The 17,006-nt window shown below is 35.3% G+C and overlaps 1 protein-coding gene across 12 annotated transcripts in view; it reads right to left on the reverse strand.

The window, feature by feature from the left end:
• The window catches only part of FOXP4 (forkhead box P4), a 168,553-nt gene that overhangs the window by 75,527 nt on the left and 76,020 nt on the right, over window positions 1-17,006 (reverse strand). For all 12 annotated transcript variants that reach the window (XM_026680337.2, XM_026680339.2, XM_026680343.2 and 9 more), the window contains exon 3: window positions 1,586-1,675. In XM_026680337.2, the coding sequence (XP_026536122.1) occupies window positions 1,586-1,675 (90 nt within the window). The remainder of the gene's footprint in view (window positions 1-1,585; window positions 1,676-17,006) is intronic.

Below are 17,006 nucleotides of genomic sequence, written 5' to 3' on the forward strand. Positions count from 1 at the left end.
ATGTCTACAAAAGTGTGATGTGATGACATAATGCTATATATTTCTCCATTCCCACTGCAATCGCTAGATATCACTTTTGGGGGAAGGGCAGTGCAGAACATGACAACATGATATTCCACACAATGTTAGATGCCAGAACAGCAACAGCTCTGTGACTGTGATAATATTCTAGTTCGAAAGTCACATAATGGGTAGAGAAGGGAGTGTCAATACTTTCTGAATCATACAGAACCAACAATGCTACTTAGCCAAAGTTTGGACATTATTTGAAGAGGGATGAGCTTTTGTGAAAGGGAAAAAAAAATCTGAAGCTTTTGTTTTCTAGATTCTAATAACAGGTATCACAATTATTTTTACAGGCCACCAAGAAAGACAGTCAAAACTGCACACATTATCAATGAGTGACAATACAGAATAAGTGCTGGCTTAGAACGTAAAAGACAAATTCTCACTAGCTACAAAACTTCCACCTTAGAGAAAGCATCAGCACTGTAACAGTTTTCCTCACCTCTATAATGAGTATAATGAGAATAATAATAATGCTCTATACCACGAGATAGAACATAACAGAATAACAGAGTTGGAAGGGACCTTGGAGGTCTTCTAGTCCAACCCCCTGCTTAGGCAGGAAACCTATACCATTTCAGACAAATGGTTGTCCAATCTCCTTTTAAAAACTTCCTGTGTTGGAGCATTCACAACTTCTGGAGACAAGTTGTTCCACTGATTAATTGTTCTAACTGTCAGGAAATTTCTTCTCAGTTCTAAATTGCTTCTCTCCTTGATTAGTTTCCACCCACTGCTTCTTGTCCTGCCCTCAGGTGCTTTGGAGTATAGCCCAGGGGTGGGATTCTCCTGGTTCTGACTGGTTTGGGAGAACCTCTAGCTCCAATGATCAGCTGTTGAGTGAACTGGTTCTCTCAGCCCGCCCACTGGGCAACGATCAGGTCAAGCCGCCCACCTGTCTCTGTGCTTACTTACCTATACCCTCTCAGCTGATTCATGCAGCATAGCAGATTGCTGTGTCTCAGCTGTGTTACTCCCCAGAAGTAACATAGAAAATAAGTAATTCTGAAAGTTGTGCACCACCACCAAACCGGTTGTTAAACCAGCAGCTTCCCACCACCCCTGACTCCATCTTCTTTGTGGCAGCCTTTGAGATATTGGAACACTGCTATCATGTCTCCCCTAGTCCTTTTTTTCATCAGACTAGACATACCCAATTCCAGCAACCATTCTTTATATCTTTATATGTTATATGTCCAGTATCCTAATCATCTTTGTTGCTCTTCTCTGCACTTTTTCTAGAGTCTCAACATCTTTTTTACATTGTGGTGACCAAAACTGGATGCAGTATTCCAAGTGTGGCCTTACCAAGGCATCATAGCAATGAAAAGCATGCTTATAATATTAGCAAGGCAAAAAATACCTTCAATTGCTAAAAGATTTACAGAATTATTAATGCTTTTTAAAGCTACCCCAAAAAAGCTCAGATTTTTAGATATACATTCGAAGTAGAATTTTAAACACTCTCAATGTCCTATTAGGTTTAATAGCAAGCACCCACATTTTTGCTGTCACTTACCTGAACAGCCGGCTGCTTATTTTCATTGCTGGTGGGAGAAGTCAGCCCCGTTGCCTGCTGCAGAAGGAATTGCCTTGCCACCTGAAGAGCCTTGAGAGAAACAAATACAGGACAGAATAAAGGGGAGAAAGTTACAACTCTCTTTCCAGTTTTCTTCAAAAGCAATAAACTCTGAGCTACAATAACTATGTACATGTTTAAGCTATCAGGGCAGGGCAGGGCAGGGTCTCTAAAAGTCTGTATCATTGATAAAAGTATGGACTTAATTCAAACAGTATGATTCCTACACAGTGATATAATTTTGTTAAGTATTCTTTTATGTAAGAAGAAATACATCTTCAGCCCTGAAATATCCTAGAGCTCACAGAATAATTTAGCAATTTCAAATGCTGCATAAGGAAACTGAATGGAAATTGACTGGATTGGTAAACTCAGTGGGAATACCCTGGGAAACAAAGAAACAAATACCAACAAACAAATCAACAAACCAAATCTACGCACAAGATGTTAAATGCAGGGGAAAAAACTCAATAGATTATCTGACAGATTGGACTCCACTGATGCTTTCTTTCTTTGCTCCCTACTTCCTATTCAAATCCCATTCAAGATAAATATTGCATATAATAATGTTTATGATTTCAGCTGGTCTCAAAGTAAAAAGCCAATGCATTCAGATTAGGAAAAAACAAACCATTAATTTATACTTCTCAAGGAATGATTAGAAAATGTCTTATGCACTGCTCTCCTTCACACCGTATACACACTACTTCCATACCTTTCCCAATGCAATGCATTGATTAGGATAGTTCATTTTTGCTACAAAATATGTATTATATTAGGATAAAAGTTAAAATTATAATTATGGAGTTATTTCTTAAAATGATACATAATTATGGAGAGAATGGCATGCAAATCACCAATCCCTTCTTCAGACCATTAATATCTTAGAAGAATACTTAAGCTTCATGTTAATGTTTCACAATATATGTTCTGCATATGGATATAACATATGACTCAAGACCGCGTGAATTTGGCCACAAGTTTCCTCATTGTTACTTCTAAAACTGTTCCAGTAAAAAGGGCATTGTTAGAAATGCAGAAAGAATCAGAAATGTGCAACAGCATGCTAGGACGGGGTGTATTGTATTTTAGATATATACTGTACCTTGAATGTAGCTTAGATAAGGGTAACTTAGTATCTACATACATTCAAAATACTTCTCTTTATCTCTGTTATATTTGTAAAGGGATTAAAGCTCTCTGTAAATAATTTTCTACTGTAAATTGATAGCATGCAACTAGAAGAAACATGTTGATTACCAACATGAAAGCAGCTTTTAACTTGCAAGTTCTCATTAAAGCAAAGAAAACCAACTCTGGCTCTCTATCTGCTGAGAGAGCAGCTTCAAGAAAAGTCTCCACTTCTTGTGTATTGTTATTTAGTGGGCAGATACCCACAACTATTAACAGACTCACACACACAAAAACTTTACTCAGTTTAAATCGTAATTCTTATCCCATCTGAATTTTTATGGGGTTTAGCAAACCACTGAGCTCTTAAATCAGATATTCTGCGCCTTTAAAAAAAAATCTGTCCAGTTCTAAAATTCAAGGAACTTGAAGCTAAACACACACACACACACACACATCCATAAAATAATTACAAGAAATACTGCCTTTTCTTGGGGTGGGCCTGGATAAGGTTAATACCCCCCAGACAGTATGAAAGACCATGCTAGTTAAGGAAAATGGAAAGTATTACCTATTATATTAAGAAAGCAATGGTAAAACGTTCGTCTGTCATTATAAAATAAATAAATAAATAACTGGCCATGTCTATGTAGTTAATCAGAAGTTCAATTTACCTTATGTTACTCCTTGGCCTAAAAGAAGATCCCCTTTGTTAGAGCAAGGTGTGAAAATAGGTGAATGAAATGAGCCATTAATTCTCTTAAATTCTCATTTTATAGACATGAATCAACTTGTACCCTATCAAATGTTAAATTTCCAAATGGAACACAACTGTATTCTGGAGCCTCAGAGACACAAGATGTTCAGAAAGGCAGTATGGCTGATTTTTCAGTTTTTTGTGTAATCCTGATAGCCACTCAGAAGAAAACAGAGTGGGAAAAGGTGCACATAAAGTAGGGAACTTGTGAAAGAATGCAAGCATTCAAAAGTGTGCCCTGGTGTTTCAGACTAGAGGGGTTGTCCCCAGAAGTGGAGGGGGGGAAGGAAAGCATACTGAGAAGAGGAGTTCCATTCAGGAGCCAACAGCGGAGAACTGCAAGCAGAGAATAAATTCTAGCACAAACAAACCTGCTCCCAAAGCCCCATTTCCTCATACATTCCTTATTTTTGCTTTGAAAAGAATTTCATGAAAAAAAAAATGGTACATTTCTGAACAACAAAGTCATTGTAGCCCTGCCTGCAAGACAGGTTTTTATTACAGCACAGAGACAAGAGGGGGGAGCACAGGGTAGAGGTCAGCGGGTCATAGCCCAGCTTGGCGGTGCTGCAAACAGCATGTGGGTTCCACTGAGCTGTCAACACTGCAGCCGTAAATCAAGGCTCTGGCTTCCAAAGGCCGGCTGTGCTCTCCCCGCTCAATAGAGGTACTTGCAGGGTGTGTCCCAGAGAAAGAGTCGCTTGTTAATTTTCCACATTTCCAGCCATAAAGAACAAAGTTACTTTCCGTCAGGCATTTAAAATCCTGCGTACAGTACCGTACTTTCTCTGTTTGCAGGAACAGCTGATTTTCTACACCAATGATCACTTACAGTTTAACTGCGCATACATACAAGAGAAATATTGCACTGTACTATCAAAAAAATAAAACTATCTGATTTGCAATGAAGATACACATATATAAAATATATAATTTTAGAAACATACCACAGAAATATATCTATATACATGAAATTGCATACAGAGCACACTTTGTAGTTTGTGTGTGTGCGTGTATTCATTCTTCATCTCTGAACACAGCAGCTTAACATTTCTAAAATTATTTTCAGGATTGTATAGGAGTATAATTTAAAAACTTCATGAATTAAAGATGTTAAAATTCAGGATCACAACACATATGTAAAATGCATGTATGGATTTTGATTTAAATATGCTCTATATAGCACACCACACATAGTTAATATTTACTATTCATGTTAAGTGGACTAATTCATATTTTATGCAAATTTACTGAAAAGAAAATCTTTCGCAAAGTACCCTTAAAATTCCAAGTTATGTAATTTTATTGTTCTTAGAATGGTTTCTTAGGAAAATCAGGTGTTTCATTAAACTATGATAAGTACAAAATAGGATGATGTTGCTTTTACACCTTTAAAGGAGTTGAATGACTAAAGAGTAAGTTTACTGATATTTCCCATGTTTGCACAAAAGCCACTAAAAGGTGCCTATAACAATCAATTTCTAACCCAATTCCCTACATACAGTAATTGTAGATGCTGTATAAACATTTAGAACATAACTGTCAGTTTAAAGAAACTTTAAAATCAGGTTTATAAAATGTACAGAACCGGTAAAGCCAAAAGGGGTTTCGAGGCTTTCAAAAAGTATGAAAAATATCACAGACTAAATGCCTATACATTTAAGACCCTGGATCTAAACTCACTGTTTTTCTTTTCTTTTCCCCCCAAGTTAATAGTTTTATTGTATTATAAAATGCAGGCAATACTTTATAGAATATAGACAGTAACTGAATACAGTGGTATGTATGCAGTAGCAATTAAAAATTATTAATATTGTGATCATTTAGATAAATTAAACCTTTAAAAATGAGGGACAAATTTTACAACAAAGTTAACCATGATTTCTAAAATATACTGAGCTTAAGTTTGATTAACTGTATAATGAAACAGTTGCAAAATGCAATGAGTTATTGTAAAATATGAGAAAGGTTTTGATCTGTCTCCACTATATTGTTAGCTGTTGTTAGTTATAAATGTTAGAAGAAAGAAAAAATGATAAACAGAAAAGAAAGTCTCAACAGTCAATTCCTGGGAAAGAGGAAGGGGGGGAAACAAGTGTAAATGGCTGAATAAATCAGGGAGACTGAGATTGCCATTTTATGGAACGATATTTAAATTTTTTTTATTTAGTTTCTACTTTACCTAGGCGCAAGACAAAATAAGAACAATAAAAAGAAATCCCCCATTCAAAATTCAATACTCTGAAATTTCAGTTGCACCATCTGGCTTTCAAACAACTGTGGCAATTGTTCATAGAACATTTTTGTGCACTATAACTGTATCCTAAACAGCTTATTTTTCTTTTAACAGTATGTTGAAACAACCTTTGCCAAATGCTTGTTTTCCTTTGCTTAAGGAAGGCAAGTCAATTCAAAACAGTCAGATTTCATTCATGATAGTTGTAGTGACCTGTCTTGGATTCATACAGTTCTGTGACACTGTTGACTAAACCAGAACCTCTTAAAATATTATTGCCCCAATGCAATAACTTCAAAGATCACTATAAAGTACATTTTGCCAAAGAAAAAAAGATTCTGCAAAAAGAAGGTGACTTTATTTTTTAACAATGATCAAACAAACTAAAACACTTATTTGTCAAACTTTTCCATATAAATAACCCGATCTTTAATACTTCCCATGTCTTCTTTTCACTTCCTGAATTAATTTGCCAAAGTTTAAAACAAATTCTGAGTAAGTCTAAGAAAGGGTTGTGTCATAGCACAAATGCCATACCGATTGGAAAGATAGCTTGCCAGCAGAAATTGTGATGCTGCAACCAGCTGTGTAAAGTCTCCAAAAGACCCCATTTTTATTGCATTTGCCACCCAATGGGAGCATTGTTCTCAAGGGGACGGCTGGGACTGCCCCCTGTTTTATGGGCTTTGGGAACCCTATAAAGACAGTGTGAGTTTATTAAGTTGGTCGTAGCTTGGGCAAGAAGAATACAACTTGTGATGTGTGCCAGAACATGTCAAGAGGGCACCAAGCCAGGCTGGTACACAGGAGGCAGCATAAGGCCTGGTGCTTGATTGTGGGGATGCACAGCATGGTGCACAAGAGCCAAGAGAACTGTGAGCAGAATGGAGAGGCCCACCCCATAGGAGCTCTCATGGGGGAATTTAATTCACTCCCTGCTGACTCTCTCACTTTGTTGTGCTCTGAAGCACGAAATTACAAGATTTACAGGAAAAAAATGACATGGCTTTACAGTCTCACATCAGGGTCTCCTTGTGACAATTATGCAGCTCACTCACAGATATACTTCCTCCCCTCCCTCAGCTACAATCAACAAAGGGAGAAGACGAAAAAACAGAGCATTCAATGATAGGAATCAGCTGCATAGGTAGCTCCAGGTTGCAGAAAGGTTGGGGTTAGAATTGTTTTTCCAAAACATGCTAATTTTGAATGAATTCCATCACAACAGTTGGCAATCATCTGTAATTATGTCACAAAGCGCATATGTGTCTAATACACATGAATATATAACTAATACGCACATTATTAATTTTATTTCCATATTGGCTTATATGCCTCTCCAATCACAGAATGTTGAGCAGCATATACACATATATATATATACCCTACTCATAAATTATAATCATAATTACTATAAAAAAAGGAAGCATATTAACAAATATAACTATTGGGAACATCTACTACATAAGAAGTGTACTCCAAAGTTGGAACAACATTAAAAGATTCCAGCACCCAAGGCCTGTTGAACTGTCAAGTTTTAATCATCTTCTGAAAAACCAAGGGGAGAGAAGCAATTTGGATTTCCAGGTGAATGCTGTTCCCCAGAAAGAAGCACCAACTGAAAAAAGCTCACTTTTGTAATCACTGTTGCTTCCGAGGGAAAGGGATACAGAGAGAGACAATAATACTAGACCTTTTGGATGGGCAAATATAATTGGGAATGGATGGTCTCAAAGTTACTGAAATCCTGAGCCTTAGAGGCTTTAAACTAGACACTACATCCCGGATTGCACCTAGAAACCATGTAGTATCTTGTGCAGTTCTCAAAATGATGATATCATATAGACAAATTGAGAAAAAAAAAATCCACACACAGTGAATTAAAATCTTTATAGACACATGATCTTCCACCAAACTCTTGCCAGCACAGAATTGATCATTCTTTTCTGTTCATCCTACTTATATCAGATGAGAGTGGGAAAGAACTCTCCTTCCATCTTTGAAATCATCTTCCCTTAGTCTCAAAGCTATGTTTTGATAGTCTTAGAAAAAATACAATTTCACTAGTACAAACAACTTCAAAACAAGTCTAGCAATGGTGGTAGGTTCAAATGCCACAAATAAATACATAAAATGAAATAAATCAGGAAACTACTAGACATACTGTTCAATTAATGGCCAGAGAAACTGCTGGTGACTAAGGATTAGCCACAGTCTCCTTTCAGGCAAATATATGAGATTTCAAGACCTGTCAAAATTTGTTTCAAGTTTAGTACTTTTCTTTAATCTTTTAATTATTTTCACCTGTTTCGATAATTTGTAAGCCTCTCAGAATCACCTTGTAGGGGAGATGGTGGCATAGGAATGTAATAAATAAATAAATACATTTTAAAAGTCAATCAGCATGTGATGAGCAAACTAGATTCACCCGATCCAACTTTTAAACATACAATTATTAAATAATTTTTATGCTGCCTTATTGATGGTTTAAATTGTTATACAGCAATAATTTAAAGTTAAAGGAGCAAAAAATGTTGAGGATTAAAATGCAGGGTGCTTTTGAGCAATCAGTGACAGCACATTAACAAGCAATACAGAAAACAAACATGAAAATAAATAAATTTCCAATCAATAATATTTAAAAATTAATTATACTTAGCATGAATTATATGGAGGTAAATTTATATTATTAGTAATTAATTTACAAAAAGCAAAACTTGACAATTCTTCAATTTCTCTATATTAAGCTTTGAAACCATTTGCTCCTTCCTTGCAGAACATACCTGTATCTAATTTAAATATTTTTAAGAGGAACATATGTATAGACAAATATATAGACACTGTATATATTCTTATTTTCCCTATCTTGCTTAATTCAACTTTCAAAAATATGCCATACAAGGTATTTCCCATGTATACAAGGTATACTCAAGGTATCTTTAATGACATTTTTAATTCTTTCTTTGTTGTTACTGTTATTAAAGTAACATTGTTGCTAATTGCTAGATTGGTCCACAGAAAGAAAACACTAATTAATTACTGATTAGGAAGTCAAACTGGTGCATATTAACAAGTGAAAGATGAATTACTTGATGGAATTAATCAAATCGAGTTATGCCTATACAACTGAAAAACAGAAAAAATCCAGATAACAGAGATTTAAAACAAAATTCAAAAAGACAAGAGTTAAGTGTTACAAAGCCAAGAAAGACAGATATTAAGAATCCATATACTATTAAAATTGTCCTGTCTGTTTGTAATCTCCAGTTAGTCCAAATGGTGTATCGTAGCGCAATTTTTTGTTGTGAGTTGCATCTGAGATGATGATGGGACTGTACAGTGTAGAGCCAAAAACTATGGTCAATCTAATTATGCTATGTGGAAAGAGTGAGGGAAACCAATGTAATAGCACTATGATTCAGGAAAACGTAATGTTTATTGTTTTCTGCTGACACAGTGAGTCAAAGGTTGTTTAGCATAAGAAAAAAATTGTATCCATTATGAAAAAGACTAAAAAAGGATTAAGAGTTAGCTACAGTATTAAAGCAAAAAGAGAAAGGAGAAATACATTCTGAAATATTAAAGTTTACAAAGGAAAAAATTAAGCATTTAAAACAATTAAAGCAAGCAACAGTGTACCAGTCTGAACCTAACCACAGGTATTCCATATATTAAGTACAACAGAGAATATTAAACAAATAAAAATCGCCATTGCAAATTGGAAGAAGGATAATGAGAACAAAGAGTTCAGAGCTGAAAGAATGCTGTAAAACATCTAATTATGGGAAGATGGAAAAACAACTACAAGATGAAATAGAAGATAACTAGGGGGGAGATTAATGATTATGAACATTTCTAACTGATTTTTGAATAAGACTAGATATAGGATCAAGAAAGTGGCATAAAATCAAGATGTTATACTGCCTACTCTCAAACTGATTGTCCTGTGGGAAATGAACTGTCATAGAAAAGTTATTCAATATGTAAATCTCACAAAAAGATGCAAAAAAAAAATCTACAGAACTGCCCAATTTAGCAATACCTCAATATATATTGGAAATTATATGTGATATAAACATGGAGAAATGAACAATTGCTCCTTTGGAATTCCACTACTTTTCCCCCCTCTTTTCAAGTGCATCAGTTTTAATGGTCCAATCCAGAAAATTAATCCAAATGGTTTCTAGATAGCTAATGGACACAACTACTTCACAAGAGCATGGCACAATCATATATGGTGGTTATGTCCTGGAGCGAAAAAAATACTGGAAGAAAATACAAAAATATAGGATTTAATTGGAAGTCAAATAGAATTTATCCTGGAATTATTTCTTCTAGAGGTAAATTAAAGGAAAATATTATAACAAAAGAACAAAATATTTGGTGCTACATATAACAACAGCAGCCAGAATAGCCTTTGCGCAATGTTGGAAGAAAGAATATATACCATACAACACCACTATCTTCAGTATACAATGAAGTCCTTTTGGCTATTCCAAGAAGATTCCACACCTCTCAAGTGACTCTGAGGGCACAGATAAAACCCCAAGTAGCCTCAACTGCTCTCAGAGTGTTAAGACCAGATGACTGCAAAGAAACACAACCCTTCTCTTTCCTCCTGTCAGAACTTATCCTTTCCTCCACCCCACCCCCCAAACATCTATTCTGAGCTGTCAGTAGCTGTCCTTCCATCTCCCCCACCATCCAGTACAACTAATGAAGCTTCCTGGATAGGAAGCAAAACATTTTTTTCTTCTTCCTCCTCAAAATATCACTTCAGCTGCCTTAAAAAAAAAAAACCTTTGAGACAACTATGACCTGGATAACTGAGAATCTTCATAGACATTTAGTGAGACAAATTCCCCTTAAGATCCCATTTGCAAAGTGATGGTGGCATTAATGAGACAGTGCTTGTGAAGGTCAATGCAACATGGTGGAAGAAGATCATTAAAGTGACCTGAGATAGGTATATGCCAATTCACTTAAAATCAAAAGTGTATAAAATGATAGTCTGCCCAGTAGCACTGTATCAGACCGTGTACTGGCCAACAACCAGAAGTGCTCAGCATCCTTTACATGTCATGGAGATGCACTTGCTCCATTTGTCTTTAGGTATTTCCCTTCTTAAAAATGATATAGTCCAGCAGCAGATGGGTTTTGCACTAATAACAGAGAAATGAAGGAAAAATACCTACAGTGGGATAGCCATGTTCTACAAGCACCACCACATACTCTTATTTACACCACTTACCATTTTATTATTGATGGCTAATGCCCATTCAGAAGACCAAACTAAAGAATACAATTAACGTGCACATGGAATTGTGTTCTTGATCTAAAAAGCAGATCCTGCACCTGTGGGAAACTGCAGGAGGAAGAAGAAGGGAGGAGGAGGAGGAGGAGGAGGAGGAGGAGGAGGGGAGGAGGAGGGGAGGAGGAGGAGGAGGAGGGAGGGAGGGAGGAGGAGGAGGGGGAGGGGGAGGAGGGGATGAAGAGGAAACTTCAAAACTAAATATAGTGAAGCAAGTGGGAAAGTAGCTAATGTGCAGGTGGAGAAGGACCTTCGCTAAATCCAGCTGAAAAACTTATTACAATTCATTAGTAAGCTTATGATATAGTACTGTAAGTGGCAAATAAAGTATTTTATTTTTTCATTTTTGCTATGCCTTTATAGAATAATTCAGCCCATTCCCAGGGAGTTATGATGAACTGGTCTAAAAAGGAACCTGTCACACTATCAGCGTCTTGCTGTGACAAATTTACATGACACTTAAAAGATAGAATTGATATGATTCCACAATTCATGGAGTTAATTTCATTAATCAAAATATTCATACCATTTGATTTAGTTAATTCAGATGAGTTACAATTGAGTTTTGAAGATGCCAATAAGCCCTTTGAATAAGTCTGGTTAACCATTTGTGCACTATTCAAATAGTACAACTTGAAATTGGCTGATATTTTCAAGTAACAGCAATACTGTACAATCTGAATAACAATAGTTTTCACTCCACTGCCATAGCAAATTCAGGATTTTAGTACAGTGCTTTCTAAAAAAAAAAAAAAAAAAACAACCTTGGGCCAGAATATCTTTTAAAAAATCTACCTATCCTTTGAGTTAGACACCATCAAATTAAATTAAATTCCTGATTATTGTATGTCCCTTTAACTTGCCTAAATTTTGTTAACAGTTTCTACCCTACCACCATTGGAAGACCTGAAAAATCAAGTGAGGGAGTAATTGTCATGGAGAAAATCTAGGTGGTCCTTAAATTCAGAACTGGCTTGATGACACATAATCAATCAATATTCCTTCCAAGGACATTAAAGTGCTTTTTTAAAATTCTGTCTATCCATAAAAACTATTACCTTCCCTTTCTCTTATTATTTTAAATCTTCACAAGCTTAATCATTATTTTTAATCAATCTTTTGTTTAAGCTCACCCCAAATCCCATCCCCAAAGGGGTTTCTGCTTGCTGACCATTGTTTCAAATCATCAGCCTTTTTCTTGGCCCAGAATTGATGAACTGAGTCTTCTTGAAGTCCATGATATTCTTAGTTATCAACTCCCAACCTTGAGTTCAAAAGGTCTGTTTCCTTCTCTTGTGCTTTCTCAATGTGCAGCTTTCACAATCATATATTCCCTTGAAAGGCAGTTGTTTTTAACTATTCTGGTCTTTAATTCTATTGAAATATCTTTGCCTTTCTCCTCTTTATTTTATTTAGCACACTGCCCTTATTCTTCTTACTTTTATGACCAGCTAAACAAAATTATGTTTCTTTCACTTGTTTGCCATCAACAATGTTCATGAAGTAAACACAATGACACTATCTTTGCCATCTTAATATCTACAATGAACCCAGATATTTCACTTTTCATGTTTAGTTTTATAATGAGCATTTCAACCAAACAAGACTGGATCTTCACCGCAGTGACAGTCCATCTATGATGCCCAAAGGACACCTGTCTAAAGCCCACATTAATTTCTTTGTGACAGGCCTAAATAGCCTTCTTTTCAGATTTCAAATCTAGTTTGTATTTAGAATGTTAATGTCCATTACTAAAAAAAAAGAATTGGTTTATATATTTTACTTTGCATCTTTTGGTGCTTACGTTGATTGGTAATATGAAACATGCTTATCCTTTAAGCAACATGCCAAAATATATTATTTGCAAATTAAAACATAATAAACAAGAGATTAAAATCAAGTGAGTAAAATAAAAACAATTAAAAAAATCCAAACAATGAACTTGGCCACAAATCACTTGAGCTACTGGTTACAAACTGATGCCCTGACTGAACAGTCTGGGAGAGATGCCAAAGCAGACATGCGGCACTGTCTTTTCTCTGCCTTCTCCTAAAACAAACAGAACAAAAAATAAGGAAAAAACAACAACTTTAGGTGATTGCATGGCTTAGCATCCCTTTAGTAATTACTTTTAGTTTGACACCAGCGATAAAGCCTACTGTAGAAGGTTATGGGAAAGAAATGGATTATCTGCGCCATGAGAAGTAAACATTGTATGTCCTAATCTTACCAGACCACTCTACAGTAATCTAATAGGGCTAGGTATTCTTTCATTCTTCAGATATCCTTGATGTAACTGCTCACATATAAAGTCTGAATTCAAGAATTAAAAGGGAAGAGAGACCCACGACAGTTCTTAATCCTAGTTGTATTCTTATCTAACCTAGTATAACAAGTAGTGATTACTGTTATTTGGATACATTGAAATATCAATGGAAGTATTCAAAGTAAAAGACAAGGTAGACATTTGAAGACAGCAAGATGTTGAAAGACTGACATTTTAAAAATGCTTCATATATCATATTAAAACACTTTCCCATCTAATAAAAGCACATTTAATGTTCTATATTAGGGGTCCCCAACCCCTGGGCCATGGCCCATTACTCGGCCATGAGCTGTTCAGGACCAGGCCATCCAAAGTGGTGGGTGATTATGTGTGCATCCCCACTTGCACGAGCAGTGGGTGAGCTCGTGCTCCATTTGTGCAAGTAGCAGGTGTGCATGCCTGCCACTTTCACAAATGGAACAGCACACACTGCTCATACGGAACCAGCCCCTTTCTCCCCTGCCAGTCCGCAAAGTCGAACTCTGTTCTACATTATGTATATATAAATAATATATATAACAATAATACATAATATATAAATAATCCAAAATGCATCAAGATCTAAAACAAATTTCAGTTTAGACAACTAGCAAAATGTTTCTATTTTAAAACCACTTTATTTCCAATGCTAAGAGATAATGTAAGTATTTAGAGGAGAAATGGGGCTTTATATTTAATGAATTTCTCAAAGTGATACTAATTTTCAATATGCTCTGGACTGTAGACCATGTAGTAAATGCATCCAAGTTTGTAAATCTGACTTTCAACTGCTGCTTTATAGTGTAACTACAAATAACCAGAGCACAGCTAGTCCTTGACTTATAAGCAACCACTGAGTGACCATTCGAAGTTCTGACGGACCTACCTGGAGAGTATTTAAAACCCAGATTGGAAGTTCCATTAGTCAATCACCCCCTCCCACAATCATGTAATTGCACTTCAGATGCTTGGCAAACGGACCGCATTTACATCCATTTGGAGCATCCCATAGTCACAAGCACATATTTTATGATGGTGTTGCCAAAAATTGCTTTCAATTTTTGGCAAAAACATGCCACAGCAAACCACTGGATCACAGTGTTTGCTTAACAAGCACTACAAAAAATATTGTAATATCAAGTTGGTTATATAAGTTGTTTTACAACCATGAGTTATGACTGTGATAGGCAGCTCCATTACAGTTATAACTTGAGAACTACTTGGAATAAGAACAGCTAGAATGCTAAGTGTGAAGCAACAAATAAAATGTTCACGTACACCTAAAACTGAACATTTTAAAAAGTTGTGTTGATATTAAACATATATGAATGAAGGAATACAGCAGTTACTGATGTTTGAACTTGTTATAATACCTCCTTTAATGAAATTAACAACATACAATGATTTCCTGTAATTAACAAAGAATTTATTTTTGCTTTAGGATTTTTTTAAAATAACTTTTTCATACAGAACATCACTGTTTCAGAAATATTTCTTTAAGGTTTCTATGCATGCATGCAATGTTCCCACAGATTTCCAAGAATATTCAACTCTCAGCACTGGGATTCTGTTCCAAACCAATTTTTATTTATTTTATGATTGATTGGGATTTTTGCCTTGCTGAATGTCCAATGTCTTTAATATCTTCATTTAAGGACAATGAGACATTGGCTTTTAGTATATGTTGATATTTGAATCCTTTCTTCTTTTTGTACATTATTTCCTATGCCACTGGCTACCATAAAACCCAAAATAATGTGCACCCATCAATTATGCTTAATGGTTGGCAAGGTGTTATTTTCTATTAGATATGACGTTTGTTCTTTAGTCTAGTTCTTTCTTGTGTAATTGTTGCTAAATATGTCAGGTTTTATTTCATCAGTCAAAAGCACTTTTGTTCCAAATTGTATATCAAATTTTCTTTCACATACTGATAATGACTTTTGTGATAACAGAAAAAGTCTTCTGGCAAGATTACTGTTATATGCAATATTCTACTGTAGACCTATTAACAACTACTCTGATGTCATCTTAACTTTTTATCAGGTCATTTGTGGTGATCTATGGCTTCTGTTTTGCCACTCTGAACAATTCTGAGTTGATTCTAACAGAGATTTTTCTTATTCTTCCAGGACTTGCTTTGACTTCCACAAGTTCTATGTAATTTCAATTTCTTTATTACAACTGGAAATGTCCAAAAATATTTTTTATATACGGTGGTGTTCAAATGTTTGTGAACCTTTTATATTTTTTATACTTTTGCATAAATGTGATCAAAACCATGATCTCTTCTCCACACAAATCCTAAAACTAAAGAGTGCCCAATTAAACAAATGAGTCAAAAACATACTTGTTTATTTATTTATTAAGGAAAATGATTGAAAGTTACACAGTATTTGTATGTGGCAGAAACATGTGAACCTTTGCTTCCAGTAACTTGTATGCTGCCTTTCCCTCCACGCTCCATGGTGGCAGTAACAGTTTATGTTTTAAGTCATACTTAAGTAGAAATATAGAAAATTCAAAGCCACCACAAAATGTTAAGCACCATTTTAAATAATTCTTCCCCTGCTTCGTAAGAGTTTGTAAGCTCACCTAATGAAGAAAGCTGGTATTTTCACCTAATGAAGAAAGTGCTTAGAAGAGTGGGGAGGGAATGGAGATATTGCAGTAACCTCCCCCTGCCTCACCCACCAAGCCACACCATGCCCACTAAGCTACATCCACAGAACTGGTAGTAAAAAAATTTAATCCCACCACTGGTGTATGCGCAGACATGCACTCATTAACAACTTCAAATTAAAATAAAGAACTGAATCAATGAGAGCATCCAAACTTCTCTACTTCACATATTCATTGGTTTATTTTTAATTTATAAATTACATATAAACAATAACAAATGCATAATAAGCATGCTTTCAAATTTGCAAATAGATATGTTTAACTTTATACCTTACTGAGATTCTGTCAGTGTACATTCACTTATGGGTTTATTTAAACATATAGTTTGACCAAAAGTGCCTAAATTTCTGCATGCAGCTATAAGTTTATTCATATATTCACATAAGAAAGGAAATAATATAACACTGAAAGCATGGTTGACTTAATGGCCTCTAATGAATGACTGTAAGAATTAGTGAGGTATATAAGGATGATACAAATTCTGAATGTTTTCTGAAAGAAAATCTTTGCACGTTTGTTAATTTAGAGAAAAAATTGTTAAAGTCACTATGCTTGAATTATGGACTATTTTGGTTAAATGTGAAAATGAAAGTAGAGGTAAGAACTACTGAAAAAAATAAGAGCAACATATTATGGAAATAAATTATGCATGAGAATAAATAGAAGGCTTAATGAATGCTTCAAACTGAGCATGGAATAAGGATGTCTAATGTCCCCATGATGGCTTAATATATTAATGGATAATTTGTGTGTGTGTGCACACGTACACACACACACACACACACACACAGATGTTGCTTGGATGATTTGCAACAAATAGTATATAATGCAATAAGAATGATCTATCAATTTATCACACATCAGTAAAGCTGTATTTCACAGGGAAAAATGAAATGAACAAATACAAGGTACTGCTGTAAACCACAGCAAGTAAATAAA

The sequence above is a fragment of the Notechis scutatus genome, chromosome 3, assembly GCF_049901735.1.
Source record: "Notechis scutatus isolate UNSWTSFEM ecotype Mainland chromosome 3, rNotScu1.2, whole genome shotgun sequence".
NCBI classification, from domain to species: Eukaryota; Metazoa; Chordata; class Lepidosauria; order Squamata; family Elapidae; genus Notechis; species Notechis scutatus.